Source organism: Lynx canadensis, chromosome D2, assembly GCF_007474595.2.
Source record: "Lynx canadensis isolate LIC74 chromosome D2, mLynCan4.pri.v2, whole genome shotgun sequence".
Lineage (NCBI taxonomy): Eukaryota > Metazoa > Chordata > Mammalia > Carnivora > Felidae > Lynx > Lynx canadensis.
The window spans coordinates 9,663,553-9,679,306 of NC_044313.2; the positions used below are offsets into that span (position 1 = coordinate 9,663,553).

General features: G+C 50.9%; 1 protein-coding gene across 6 annotated transcripts in view; it reads right to left on the reverse strand.

The window, feature by feature from the left end:
• Positions 1 to 15,754, reverse strand: part of LOC115527056 (transforming acidic coiled-coil-containing protein 2-like) — a 125,002-nt gene that overhangs the window by 17,785 nt on the left and 91,463 nt on the right. For all 6 annotated transcript variants that reach the window (XM_032595137.1, XM_032595136.1, XM_030334440.1 and 3 more), the window contains one exon: positions 3,871 to 3,996. In XM_032595137.1, the coding sequence (XP_032451028.1) occupies positions 3,871 to 3,996 (126 nt within the window). The remainder of the gene's footprint in view (positions 1 to 3,870; positions 3,997 to 15,754) is intronic.

Here is a 15,754-nt window from a genome sequence, read left to right on the forward strand (position 1 = left end):
CAGGGCGTCTTCCTCCACCCCCACTGGGAACAAGGGCCCCAGGCGGCTCAGATTTTTGCTGCTCTGCACATGTTCACAAATGACCACAAGCTATGAGCGTTGATCTTGGGGTTACAAATAAATCTTAGGAAGGGGCAAATTCACAAATATAATGAGTATTCTGTGGAAGCAGCTGGTGACCAAAGCCAGACAACCCTTGCTCCTATCAGCACTGCTTCTTTTCTACTGATTTCCAGTAAAACCAAGAAAATGAGACCCCAGACAAATGTTCAATAACGCTGGCCAGGCACCAAAGTTGCTCATTGAACTCTACCTGCACCGTTCTACTGGGAAATAAAGCCAGAAAGCTGGCCAAGTTCTCAGCACAGATAAAATCTGTACTTGACCACTGGTTCCTTCCTGCATCCTGTGATCACTCTTGGTCACGGTCAGAGGTGACACAGCCCTACAGTGCGTCATCTTCCTTGGACTTGAAAGGGGCCAGTGATGTAGGCGGAACCCTGTGCACTGTGGGAGGCGGAAACTGGCTCTCCCCGCAGCCGAACACAGGCTAGCAGGCCAGCAGGACCTGCTTGGAATCTCAGTTCCACCACTCTCCAGCTACGTGTCCTTGAACACGTTAACGGAACCGAGCCTCAGTCTGCTCATACGTAAAATGGCTAAGGGGTTCCTAAGAGAACCCCTCACCTCCTAGGGGTATTTGGAGGATTTACAGAGACACTCAATGTGACATACTCAAGTGCGGTGCCTGCGGCACAGAAGGGGCCTTCAGAGCAAGCTTTAAGAGCAGTTATCATTGCCTACTGTGCGGTCTGGGACAAATCATTTAAAATACAGTCTCAGGGGGGGCGTCTGGGTGGCTCCGTCGGTTAAGCGTCTGACTTCGGCTCAGGTCATGATCTCGCGGTCTGTGAGGTCGAGCCCCACATTGGGCTCTGTGCTGACAGCTCAGAGCCTGGGGCCTGCTTCCGATTCTGTCTCTGTCTCTCTCTGCCCCTCCTCTGCTTGCACTCTGCCTCTCTCCTCTGTCTAAATAAACATTAAAAAATGTTAAAAAACAAATAAAAATGAAAAAAATAAAATACGGTCTCAGGGCTGGGAGGGAACTTCAGAAACACGGACAAGACCCAAAGACACGTGAGCTCTTCTGGGAGCCACAGAACCACACAGCCAAGTCGCCCTGCATCCAGCGCTCAGAGAGCTTCCGCTTGCCCCTCTGGGTCCCTCCTGTAAAATGGCCGGGGGGGTGGGGGAGGGTTGGATGGATGGGTGTGCCCCACCAGCTTCCCAGCTCGGGGTCCACGGGAGCGCCTGTTCAGCACGCTCTCCCTGCTGCCATGCGGGGTCACTCACTGGGGCTGCTTTACTGATATAAACATAAATTAAAACATCTGTGTATAACACCTTAAACTTATGCAACGTCATATGTGAATTAAATCTCAAAAATGGAAGCGTGTGTGTGTATTAAATAAACCTATATGTATATATATGGGGGGGTGGGGAGGAGCATATGTATAGAGAGAGATAGGGGTGTGTGTGTGTGTGTGTGTGTGTGTGTGTATTAAATAAACCTATATGTATATATATGGGGCGGTGGGGAGGAGCATGTGTATAGAGAGAGATAGGGGTGTATGTGTGTGTGTGTGTGTGTGTGTATTAAATAAACCTATATGTATATATACGGGGGGGGGTGGGGAGGAGCATGTGTATAGAGAGAGATAGGTGTGTGTGTGTGTGTGTGTGTGTGTGTATTAAATAAACCTATATGTATATATATGGGGGGTGGGGAGGAGCATATGTATAGAGAGAGATAGGTGTGTGTGTGTGTGTGTGTGTGTGTGTGTGTGTGTATGTGTATTAAATAAACCTATATGTATATATATATGGGGCGGTGGGGAGGAGCATGTGTATAGAGAGAGATAGGGGTGTGTGTGTGTGTGTGTGTGTGTGTGTGTATTAAATAAACCTATATGTATATATACGGGGGGGGTGGGGAGGAGCATGTGTATAGAGAGAGATAGGTGTGTGTGTGTGTGTGTGTGTGTGTGTGTGTGTATTAAATAAACCTATATGTATATATACGGGGGGGTGGGGAGGAGCATGTGTATAGAGAGAGATAGGTGTGTGTGTGTGTGTGTGTGTGTGTGTGTGTATTAAATAAACCTATATGTATATATACGGGGGGGTGGGGAGGAGCATGTGTATAGAGAGAGATAGGTGTGTGTGTGTGTGTGTGTGTGTGTGTATTAAATAAACCTATATGTATATATAGGGGGGGGGGTGGGGAGGAGCATGTGTATAGAGAGAGATAGGGGTGTGTGTGTGTGTGTGTGTGTGTGTGTATTAAATAAACCTATATGTATATATACGGGGGGGGTGGGGAAGAGCATGTGTATAGAGAGAGATAGGTGTGTGTGTGTGTGTGTGTGTGTGTGTGTGTGTGTATTAAATAAACCTATATGTATATATACGGGGGGGTGGGGAGGAGCATGTGTATAGAGAGAGATAGGTGTGTGTGTGTGTGTGTGTGTGTGTGTGTGTGTGTGTATTAAATAAACCTATATATATATATACGGGGGGGGTGGGGAGGAGCATGTGTATAGAGAGAGATAGGTGTGTGTGTGTGTGTGTGTGTGTGTGTGTGTGTGTGTATTAAATAAACCTATATGTATATATACGGGGGGGGTGGGGAGGAGCATGTGTATAGACAGAGATAGGTGTGTGTGTGTGTGTGTGTGTGTGTGTGTGTGTGTGTGTGTGTGTATTAAATAAACCTATATGTATATATACGGGGGGGGTGGGGAGGAGCATGTGTATAGAGAGAGATAGGTGTGTGTGTGTGTGTGTGTGTGTGTGTGTGTATTAAATAAACCTATATATATATATATATATATATATATACGGGGGGGGTGGGGAGGAGCATGTGTATAGAGAGAGATAGGTGTGTGTGTGTGTGTGTGTGTGTGTGTGTGTGTATTAAATAAACCTATATATATATATATATATATATATATATATATATATATATATATACGGGGGGGGTGGGGAGGAGCATGTGTATAGAGAGAGATAGGTGTGTGTGTGTGTATTAAATAAACCTATATGTATATATACGGGGGGGGTGGGGAGGAGCATGTGTATAGAGAGAGATAGGTGTGTGTGTGTGTGTGTGTGTGTGTGTGTATTAAATAAACCTATATGTATATATACGGGGGGGGTGGGGAGGAGCATGTGTATAGACAGAGATAGGTGTGTGTGTGTGTGTGTGTGTGTGTGTGTACTGGCATCCGAGCCTGTCCTGAGGCTGATGCTGGGCAAGCCTGTTGGAAATCAAGTGCCAGTGGGGTTATGCACAGTGCACCTGGACACCTGCAATTGCTGTGGGGTTGCCAAGGCACGTAGTGCAGGTGAGGGAAGAACCCCCGCCCCCGCCCCCCGGCAAAACCCGTCTGCCAAGCAAAGGCACAAGGACCCGGTCCCTTTCCCCATGGTGCTGCTGGCTCCCCTCTGCTCTGACCACAGCTCTCTGCTAACCCAGCTCGTGTCCTGGGAGGTCAGAGGCAGTCAACTGAGTCATTCCTTGGAGAGGTATAAATAGCACGTCCTCTCTCCCAGAGGACTTCTATTTTAAATAGGGTCCCCTGAAGATCACAAGGGAACAGATCTCTAAATCGCTCATTGGGGCGGGGTCTTCTTGGTGTCCCCTTAGGTCCCTAAGGCCCCAAGAAGAGTCCCCAGCCCTGTGCAGCAGAGGCGTGCAAACCTACGTAGGGGTGGCGTTCAGGGGAGGGGAGGGGAGTGGAGGGAGGCAGCCTCAGAGACTGGGCCCCGGGGTCCCACCACCAGACGCAGGCCCAGCCCCCACGGTACCTCTGGGCTGTCAGGTCCCCGGAGACCTGGCTGATGGCTTCACCCTGGTGGGGAGAGGCGGCTAACAGTGGGTTTTCAAGGTCCTCGAGGGCAGCTGGCTGGATGACATCATCCGCTACAGGTGACCTAGGGAGAGGAGAGGAAAAAAGCCCAGGCTCAGAAATGTTCCTTGAAGTTTTCAATGTGTTTGAACAGCACACAGTTTATCTGGACCCCCAGCAGGCCCTTTCAGGAAGGATCTGCTGCTACTCCAAGTGTGGCCCACAGGTGGCGCTGGCCCAGGAGGAGAAAACACAGAAACTGAGTCTTTAGAAGCCTGCAGGGCGACTTGATAGAGTAATTTTGTCTGTGAATCTAATAATAAAAGTCAGGACGCTGCTAAACATCCTACAATGCCCAGGACAGCCCCACCACAAAGAATTATCTGGCCCAGAGTGTCAATAGTGCTCAGGAAGGAGAAATCCTGGCCGGGTATCGTTTCCATTTCCTAGTAATTCATTTAATCGGTTTTTTTTGTTTGTTTTTTTAAGTTTTGAACTATATGCCTTAGAAACTTTTAAAAACCGCACTGGCCCTTCATCCACTGAGAAGGTGGATACCAGACAGCCTCCAAGAGCAGCGGGCTTTGAAAGTGCAGAGGGACACAGGTCACGGTCACAGTCTGGTCAACACAACAGCTCACTCTGCTGGGAACCCCCTTCCATAATCGGGTACATCTTACTAGTTCATCACGGAGGTCCATGAGTGTTTCTTTCTGATGAACTTGGCTCTGGGCAGTGAGGAGCAGGGCCCTCACTTTTGTTCCGTGAGCAGGCACGGATTGCAGCCTGACTCTTGCGTCGTAAACGAGGAAGAGGCGGGCCCGGTCCTCATGGAGTTTACAGTCTTAGGCAAGAGTCAGACATTTCTTGAAATGCTTGTTTAGTACCAATCGCAGTCACCACCAAGAAGGAAAGATACAGAAGGCTGTGTGAGATAAAGCCAGGAGGTCCCAGCCGGGAGACCGGGAACACTTCCTTGTTTAGGGGGTAGGGTGAGGCCACCCGGTCAGCTCGGCGATAATGAATGTTCACTAACGTGTACTGTGTGCCAGGAACTGCCAGTCTAAGTCCTCATAGATATCACCACATATGATCTTCACGACAACCCTGTGAGGTGGGTACCGTCATTAACCTCATGGTAATGGGGTTTTTACAGATATGGGAACTAAGGCGCAGAGAGGCTGAATAACTTGTCCCTGGTTGCACAGCTGGTAAGGGGCAGAAGCAGGATATAAACCCAAGCCTGACTCGAGGGGCAAGGTTTTTAACCACCACTCTAGGCCGTGTCCCAAAGGTTGAAGAGTCAGAGAAAGACAGAGGGTCTGTAGCCACATATCTGAAAGCGCCGAACCAGGAAGGAGTCGGGCATTCTAGAGCAATGAACACACAAGGTCAGTGTGGCGGGAGTGTGGATGGCGGAGCCTGGGAAGGGGAGGGGTGGACGGGAGCCAGGTCCCAAGGCCAGGTCAAGGGACTGGAACTGGATCCTAAGCCAAGGAATCAGCCCCAAACTTCTATCCAAGGCTCTGCCACAAAGTGCTGCCTTTGGCATTGAAATGAATGAGAGGCAGGGGGGGCCCAGGGTGAATTTCCGGAAACTATGTTTTAAATGTGATGAGACCAGCACATGCCCATGACCACACCTTACTATTTATTCCCATGGACCTTGTGACATTCCCTTCTTCCTCCACGGTTCCCACCCACCGTTCCAAATCCCCCAGAACTCGATCTCGGAGCCCTGCGACCAGGCCCAAGGAGTCAGAGAGAAATGGGTACAAGGGGAAAAGGAAGGAACCAGCTTGGAGGCGGGACGATGGCAGGGATTCTGGATCACAATTCAGAGAATCCTAAAATACAGGCATTAGCGACTTTCCAAAGTCATAAAAAAATAAAAAAATAAAAATAATAAAAATTAAAAAAAACCTGAATGGAAAAACATCACCCAGGAGCTTTGGCAATACACACGGAAAGCCAGAAAAGACTTTGTTCCCTTCAACACAGCCACTGTACTTCCAAGAATTTATTTTACGATGATACGATGATTAAGGGTTTGAACAAAGATGCTGATCACATCTGTGACCATAATAGCAACCCCCCCCCAAAAACAAAACAAAAAAACGGGAAACAACCAAAACGTCCCACAGTAGGAGACAGTTAATCATATTAAGGCAAAGCTGTAGAACAGACTTATTGGCAGCTATTTAAAAAAATAAGGTAGATCTCCACATCCCTAGAGGTAATTACGTCCATCATTAACTAAAGAAATGTTTTTAAAACTGTCAGTAGCATGGGGGCGCCTGGGAGGCTCAGTTGGTTGAGCATCTGAGTCTTGATTTTGGCTCAGGTCATGATCTCATGCTTTGTGGGACTGAGCCCTGCATCGGGGCTCAGTCTTGACAGCGCAGAGCCAGCTTAAGATTCTCTCTCTCCCTCTCTCTTTCTGCCTCTCAAAATAAGTAAGTAAGTAAGTAAATAAATAAATAAATATGCCAGTAGCACGATCCAGGTCTCATGTGCACGTGTATATCAGTGTTTATATATCCGTGTGTATACATGTAGATATGTACACGTATGTACAGACACACACGCAGGAAACGTGCAGCAGAGTGAACAAGCACCAAGCAAGATGCGTGCCAAAGTGTTAATAGTAATTTTCTTTCAGTAGTACAATTATGAGTGGGTTTTTTTTTTTTTTTTTTTTTTTTTACGGTTTTAAGTCATCTCTGTGCCCAATGTGAGGCTTGAACTCACAACCCTGAGATCAAGAATCCCCTGCTCCATGGACTGTGCCAGCCAGGTGCCCCATGAGTATTTTTTCCCGTTGAACTTGTCTCTGTTTTCTAGTTCTGTGCTGACTATGCACTGCTTTTACAAGCAAAATAAATAAGAAAACATATTTAAGGACAGTTTCAAGTGCCAGGGAGCAACTTCAGTTTGTACTAACTCAGCGAAAGTTTGAAGCGATGGGACAATCGGAGTCAAGTCCCCACTTCTGTGCTGACATTTTCCACGGGCTTGTCGGCCTCGTCCCAAGGCACAAATGCAGCCACGCCTCGCTCGTCAGGCACCACTGGGGAAAATGAAGGTTCCAGTGGAGGATCTGGTGAGGAAGAGATATCTGTCTGCATATTCTGTGGGATGGCATTGTTACTTTAACTCTTTGGGAGGAATTATGTTTCAAAGCCTATCGGACACTTCTCCGATTTTTCTGAACAGAGAATCTCGAACATAATGAAATGTTTTCTCGATGACACACAATCAGCATCTTGAGTCACTATGATGTCAGTGAGGAAGTATGCCGGGGCACTAAAAGCACAATTGTACATGAAGTCAAGAGGGCTGGATTCTAGACCGGCCCCACCTTGGGATCTCAGCCAGGTGACTGCTCCATCTGTAAAAGCAAAGGCCCTGGGCTGCACCGTCACCAAGGACTCTCCCAACTCAGCCTCACCCCTCACTCGCAGGCCGTCAGCCAGCACCTCTGCTAACCCACCTGACTCTCCTCTACTTTACGCCTTCAGTTCTCTGCTTCTCATGTGCAGACTAAGACACAAGGCTCGGGGTGTTAGAATAGTGTGTAGATCAAGAGTGAATAGGCACTGATACAGGTTTATAAACCTCCCGTACAACACAATTATAATAATTTTAAAATAAAAGTGTATGTGTGTATACACATACATACATTAGCTTGAACCACAAGAAATTACTAAAAAAAAAACAAAAAACAACATTTGTCAAATTCACACTGTACCAGCAGCTCCGAGGCCTTTGTGTCTTCCTAGTGACCCAGTCATGTTCCGGATGGCTGAGAATGGGGGAGAGCTGGCTTCTGGGGAAGTGGAGGGATTCTCATGAAGCAGCTTTTCTTGGGCCAACTGCAAGAGGCTATAAATGGCTTCTAAGTTCTCCCCGTGGTGGTGCTCGGACTAGAGCGACCGAAACATTTTTCAGAGGGAAAAAAAAAAATCTGTCAGAGATTTTAACCACCAGCTGCTGTCCCCAGCTGCCAGGACCAGCCCACTATAAATTTAGTCAGGCCAGCAAAGGGTTGATTTCCCGCTGGAATGTCAGGGAGGGGCCCTGGCCTCAACAAGTGCTCCTCCAGAGGGCCATGAGTCACCCGCCCTTTAGACACTGAGGCAGAGAGGACTCTGCTTCAGAAAGGAAGACAGTCACATTCTGGTCTAAAAAGCCTGCACCTCAGCTCTACGCACACACGAGGGACCTGTGCCCTGAGAAGGGCCCCGGGCTGAATCCAATGGGGATCACTAGATAATAACAATAATTAATACTAATAGCGGGAGTGGAAGGAAACTTTGGGAGATGATGGACACGTTTACGTCTTGATGGTGATGAAGCTCTCACAGGTGTGTTCTCATCCCCAAACTCAGCGAGTCGCGGACATTCAAAATGCACAGCTTTTTATGTGTCATTCATGCCTCAGCAGAGCAGTGTCAAAAGGAAATGGGGATCGCACACTCCGGAGTTGACAGGCCGATCAAGAGCACGGGGAGTTCAAAGTCTAAAATAAAGAGAACCGGGAAGGGTGGTAACAGAACAAACTGTGGTTGAAAACCAGGGTTCTCTCAGGTGGGGCGATCTGGAACGGGGCAAGCAAAGTGCTTAGCAGACAGACGAGTGCAAAAGGGTTTCTGGATTAAAAAGAGAATCTTCTCCCTCTTCTCTCTCTCTCTCTCGGATGGTTTGGAAGGAAAGCCACTAAGCTTCCCTTCCCTTCCCTCGGACAGGGCAAGGAAGGTCACAGGAGAAGGGACAGGGAGAGCAGCAGAAAAAGAACCACATCAAGGGTAATGGGAGCCAGGTTCTCACAGAGCATTTGCGTATACAAAAGGTGATTAGGCTCTAAAGCACTCTCGAGCAGTGTTGCAATCAGAGGCATGAGATAAACACAGAACTGGGTGTAGCAGCGTGTGAGTGTGTGTGTGTGTGTGTGTGTGTGTGTGTGCGCGTGTGTGCACTCACATACACATACCTCTACTTCCCAGCTCCCTCTGCCCAGAGAGGTCAAAAGGACGTTAAGAATCACCTCCAAGGGGCTGCCGCTGGCCAAATCTGGGAGTATTCAGGCATAAAAAAATACAAATACTAATGGGTTCTAACCCATCCAGTAAAGTAATAATCCATGAGTTCACACAGATACAAAGACACAAACCAATGCACAAAAAGGGGAGAAGGGAAAGTTCCTCTCTCCAGTACAAGGGCAACTTGTCAAAAGCGTAGGAGGAATGATGGAAGCGAAGTCACCATTGCAGAACCATCTGGGCGGTGGTCAATTCGGGCAGCCATCAAAGGTCGCTAAGGCAGGCGGGTGAGAAGGAAAGGTTTAAAGAAGGAAAGGATATCGTGTGCTCTTGGATCCACTTACTGGTGGAGAAACCTGGTGGGCACCAACTTGGCCAGGCATCAACCAGGATCACCATCCCTGGCGGAGGGACGGTCATCACGCTGTGCTCTGGGACATGACCCCCCCTGGGAGGAGCACAGCATCACTTCCGTGGGATGACTGACCAGAACGGCCAGCCAGAGTCTGGTCATGAGAAAACTATGGATAGACACAGGTTGGATTTTTCCAGAATGAAAGACCTGTACTCTTCAAGGTCATGAAAGACAAGGGGAGACTGAGGAATTCTACCAGACTGAAGAGAGTCCGCAAGCTTACGTCAAGTAGGACACATGCTTTTGGACTGAATTCGGGATCAGATGGAAAAGGGGACGAGCTGGTGAGTCTGAATGGGTCCTGACGCCTGGGTGATACGGTCACACAGCACATCTATTTCCCAGTTGGATGGCTGCATTGGCGTGATGTTGGAGTGTCCTTGTTCCGGGGGAGGCGAACACTGGAGCGTCTATTTTGGTTTGTATTTTGGAGGGTGGCAGAGTCGTGTCTGCACCTGGCTCTCGAATGATCCAGAAAAAGAGACAGGCTAATACAGGGGAGTGACCAAGCACATGTGGTGAAGCGTCAATAACGGAGGCATCCGGGCAAAGGGAATATGGGAGTTTTCTACTCTTCTTGTGGCTTTTCCATAAGTTGAAAATTATTTCAGTAACGACAACTACTTGGGCAAAGGCACGCGGGCAAACGGCCACACCCCAGTGTCCCGGGACTCAGTTTGGGTCCTAGAGGACACACCGTGGCAAGTGATGGGGCCGCCCAGGAGGGGAGCCGTGGACGCTCATCTGGGCAGCTCTCTCCAGGCCAGCTTGGAGAAGGCCTCAAAAGTCGGGCCAAGAATCTGCTGGCTGGGGGGCGATGGGGAGCATCCGAGATTTCTGAGCAGGGGAGCAGCAGAATATTTGGCCCAACCGACTGAGCCACCCAGGTGCCCCGCAGCAGAATATTCGGGAGGTGGCGCTATGTACCAGCGTGGGGAATGCATCGAAGGGAGAAGAAATGCAAGCAAGGCCGCAGAGCAGTTCAGGTGCCCGGTCAACGTTGGATGGAACCCTGGCACCTGCAGAGGAGCTGGGGCCCGCCGTGCCACAGGCTTCGTGACGTCTGCCCAGCACCAGGCATGTGCGGGTGCCACAGGGAGGAATCAAGAGTGATTTGCATTCTGAATATCTGATTGGCTGGAAACCACGTTAGTAACTTCACACCTTGCACTTAATACCTTAGACCTACTGTACTATTATCTACTTAAGACTTATCTTTCAGTGAAGTCAGCTGTTCAGTTTAAAAGAATATTCTGGGGCACCTGGGTGGCTCAGTCAGTTAAGCGTCTGACTCTTGATTTCTGCTCAGGTCATGATCTGGCGGTTCCCGAGATCAAGCCCCGCGTCGGGCTTTGAACCGACAGTGCGGAATCTGCTTCGGAGTCTCTCTCCCTGCCCCTCCCCGGTCTGTCTCTCAATCTCTCCAAATAAATAAATAAGCATCGAAAGAAAGCCTTGAAAGAAAACAAATGTGGTTTTGATGCGCTACCTTTCCTTTTTTCTAATACAGAGAGAGTAACAGATAGGTCATAACAGGACCAGGCAGCACCCAAGCTCGGGGCAAGGCCCCCTCGACGCCGTGCGCTGCGCTCCGGAAAACGTCGGCGCAGCTCTCACCAACACAGCTGAAACAGAGCCCCCTGCGGCTCACATCTGCTCACTCCTGTTTCAGAAAGAGAAGCAAAGCCGGTCGTCAATCAGCAAAAATGGAATCTTCTGAAATCTCACATCTCCACGAGCTGTTGGCCCGTTGCGCGCCGGGCATGACCCAGCTGGCGAAGGCCAGGCGCCACAGCCACGGCACATAACATATGGAGCACACACGCGCATCCTTTGCGGATCTCCCCGTTGGCATTTGGAGACGAAACCTTCGTCCTCTGGCCTGAGGGGCAGGATGCACCTGTGCTCTGCTTCGGCTTTCGCCTGAGAAATTGTGCTCACAGGTATCCAGCTCTGTGGTCCTGGCACCTGCTCAGGACAAGCAATGCTTTGCTTTCTTTTTTCAGCCCCTATGGAGAACGACTTGTCCTTTTTCTGATCTGGGAAACGATGAGGTGAGAAGGATATGACCTGGCAATCCTGAAGGCCAGGTACAGGAGTGGGGCTGAATAGATAACAGGATTCCTAAAACCAGAGTCCCACCGTGCCCGGGAGCAGAGGAGGAAGCCGACCCTGACAGATGAGGGGCCTGCCCAAGGTCTCAAGGGCACTGTTCCTACTGTCGACGACAGTATTTTAGCATGTACTAAATGTTGTAACAAATTTAAGTAATTACAATCAAAGGCTTGATAATGACAATAGTCATAAGAGAGCACTGTTAAGTGCTTTTATCTGCCACGGAGGGAAGAACTATGCACACGCTTGCTCATCCAGTCCTTAGAAGGGGTGAGGAGCGGTCAGAATTTGAGCCCAAGTCCCAAAGCACAGGATCCGGGCAACCCCACAGCGTGGGGGGCCCGGCTCGAGCTAGGAACAGGCAGAAGCTCCCACACGACTCCAAGCAAAGCAACTTGCCTGTGAGATCCTAGAGCCCACGTCAGGGCGAAGAGAGATTTTCTACTCCCCGATACGAAAGTCCAGCAATCTAAAGATTTAGCCTTCGCTTAAAAAAGAAAAAAAATACTAAACATCTTCAAAAACAACTTGAGAAAATACACAGCTACTTCTATTTGTACGGCGCCTGAGACTTTCCCCAAAGGCTGTGTTTTGTGATTCTCCATCACCCCTATGCAGCTGGCAGAAAACTTCTTTTCTACAAAAGGAGACTGAGGCTCAAGGAACGAAGTAACTTGGCAAAGAGACACAGTGGCGAGAGCGCAGGCCTTCTGCCGCTGAGCCTGTCCCCATGACAGGAGCCCACGCTGTGTCCCAGGTCCTTCCTCCAGCGGGCATGTCACAGTTCAGCTGCACGTGGAGGCCCCTGGGGTGGCAGGGCCAACGGGGTGGGGCTGGGGTGGGGAGGGGCACTGCGGGGCAGGAAGAGGGGACAGGCCAGCAGGGGGATCACGGCTCCAGCAACAGGGAAAGGACAATCTACCGTGTTCCCTGCTAGCTTCCCGGCCCAGAGTCAGCAAGGAAAACGCTTCCGGGGGTGAATGAGCCACTAGAGACAGAGCCACAGGGAGGCAAGCCAGCGGCATGGAAGAGGTAAATGAGCTCCAACAACGTGGGTCATACTACGCGACACTTTATAGACACTCAAAATTGAACATTTGTCCGTTTCAGTTATGAGCTGTGCTTTTCATATTTGGGGGCCAAATTTTTAAGGTGTCGAACATTTGTGGCGCGCTCCCTGAAAGGAAGGCTCTGGGTCTCTGCTGATGAGTAAGGCCCCTCCCCCACTTCCCCGGGGCAGGTGGCAGGAGGCCAGAGTGGGGCCAGAAGGCAGGAGCTGGACCCACTCCAGCAATAAAGAGCTGCGTGACCTTGCAGAAAGACTCCTCAGAGCCTCAGTTTCCCCATCTGCCAAAGCAGGCAGTGGCCGGCCCCTGTCTGAACAGGGAGTGGCGAGGGTGGAGCCCAGTCACAGAACTTTTCTCTGGCAAAGGACCCGGCACCTGGGACGCGCTCCGCATCATGAATACAAACACAACAGGGGGCACGGCCTTCCCCACAGAACACCCCGGAAGGAAGCGCTTTGTCGCAGTCCCAGTCTGCATGACCCCCCTCCCCTGCCCAGGTGTGTGCCCCCAGGTGTGGGCACACCGCACAAACCCCTGGCTCCGTGTGAAGGCCAGCACACGTCATGGGATGGGAAGGAATCCAGGTGGCAGCAAAGGGAATCAATGTTCATGAACATCCACTGTGTGCCAGGCACTATGCAGGCCATTTGTCACTTGAAGCAACGCGACAGCCCATTTCTCCAAAAGCAAACGGAGCCTCGGGCAGGGAAGTCACTCTACCCAAAGCCACGCTGAGCCGAGCACCATCCTGGTTGCTCTGACCCCAGGCCTCGCGGGCAGACGGGTCGCGCGGCCCCAAGCAGCATCTCTCTCCAGGATGAGCCGTGAACAGTGACAGGAAAGCTGCCGGGCGGGGTCTGCCTCCCCCAGGAAAACAGGTGAGCAGCTGGCACAGGCGAGCTGGGCGAACCCTTTCCCTCCCCGGGCTGTGGGCGCCCCCTCCAGAAGAGGAGGCTTGGACAGTTCGTCGTCTCTGCTCCCTTCCAGCCCAGTGATTTTCTGACCTGCAAACCCTGAGGCTCCAGAGGTTCAGCCCCTGGCCTGGCTTGGGAGAAGGCCTGGACAGTGCCCCGTTGGCCAGGGGCCAGGTTCCTGGTTAGGACTTAAGGATGGGAGGGAGGGGGTGCCCTGGTGACTCAAGGCTCCAGCTCCCAGGAGGCCTGGTGGTAGGGAGGAGGCGCGGAAGGAGACGTTTTTCTCGTCTACAACTTAATCATGCCTTAAGATCGGGCTGCCATTCCCACACCCCTTGGGGTTAATGGGCGCAAGAACGGGGGTTGATGACAAGCCAAAGGGGAGGAAGTCATTCCAGGAGGACGAGGCAAGGAGGCGGTGCCCACTGTTCTTTTCAAGAGACAATGAACTTATCCCACCCAGGTGCCGGGAAAAGCCACACGCTCAGGGGAGTGATGATGCAGTTGTCCCCCGAATCAAAGGGACAAGGCCGAGACAAGACACCTGCCAAACGGGCCAGCACTTCTGGGGTCAAGATCCTGGCCCAGGGTGCCTACTTCTCCCGAAAGCCAGTGCATGGAGCCGAACTCATTTCCACCAAAACACTGGCACAGAAATCAAACGGACTCGTCCACAGGGCGGGGAGGTGGGTAGCGAGTCTAAATACCAGACGGCCCAGGCTCTGGAGAGGGTAGATCTGAGCCTGAGTCCAGCTCTGCCATTTACTAGCCATGTTGGCCCTGGGCAAGTTTGTTAACCTCTTGGAGCCTCAGTCTCTGACCCTGTGAAATGGGGACAAATTGTATAGCTTGAAAAGACTGTTGAAAGAGATAAGAGCACGAAGCGTGTGTAAAGCATGGTGTCAATCACATCACAGGGGCTCAATAGATATTTGCTGACGATATGTTTGCATGGCAAGTAGCAAGAGCAGAGAGATGTTATCAGCTGCTGCCACCAGAGTGCCCTCGCTGCCACTTAATTCAGACCAGGGCCGGCTTCCTCTCTAATGTCTTCGAGCGTAAGAGCGGGCATCTCAGCTCGCACGCCGGAGTTTGAACGAATGCCTTGAGTGTTTTTACACAGACAAGGCCAAAGTTTACCTGCTGGTGTTTGTAAACCTTGCTGAATCCTCAGTTTCTTCTGACGGTCACGGATTGCTTTCCCCCTGGTTCCAAAACCACACAAGTAGCACAAATACCCGGGACAGCTCTCCCTACGCACACAGAATGCAGTGAAGCCTAGACCCTCTGCAAGGAACAAAGGCATCTACCCGCAGTTCCAGAGGGGAGGGCGGGAGACATGAGGCGGGGTCTGGTCAGCCCTCGATGAGGGAGACCCTGGCACATGGCTGACCGCCAGATACCCTGGGAGCTCGACGCAGGGAGCTGTCAAATGCAGGTTCCTGGGCGAGCTGCACTGAAGGCACACGCAAGATACCGAACCTTCTTTTTTAGCAGGAAGGAGGCAGCTGGAGGGCAGGCAGCCATGGGAAGCCGAGAGTCAGAAGGATAAAAGATGGAAGGAGAAGATGTTCCTGACGCCGACACGAGCCGACCTCTTACAGCCTCTTCTCTTTGGAACGGGGCTCCCGTTGGGGGAACCATCACGATGTGAACCAAGCCCCTGCCCTCGGGAGCTGGAAGCTGGGACTGCTGGCCAGAAGCCATGGCTGTAAATGACACAGATGGCGGGGGGGGGGGGGGGAAGGGGGCCCACGTGGCCACAGGTGCACAGGGAGAGGGATGAGGGCGGCTGGAAACAGCCACACCTGCATATGAGCCCATGCAGCAGCTGCTTTTTCTTTCCATTTTTCTCCCCAGATTTGCTCTCTGTGGGCAGAGCTGAAGTGAGTTTCCTATTCTGTTATTTTTACTTGTTTTCTGGGCAAAATAGAAACGACCAATGAAACGGGAGGACAGACAAAACCGGAGGCTAGCGGAGCGGCTTCCAAACAAGAGAACGCTGTTGACTAACACACCGTCTCATTCCCACCTAAAAATCCTAAGAGTAAAACTAAGCTCTCGGAGGGCCGCCTGCATGGCTCAGTCGGTTGAGCGTCGGCTCTTGATTGTGGCTTAGGTCGCGATCTCACAATTCGTGGGCTCAAGCCTCACCACGGGCTCCGTGCTGACATCGCACAGCCTGCTTCATATTCTCTCTCCCTCCCTCTGCCCCTCCAACGCTTGTGCTCGCCCGCTCCCTCTCTCTCTCCTCCCTCTCAAATAAATAAACCTTTAAAAAATAAAAATA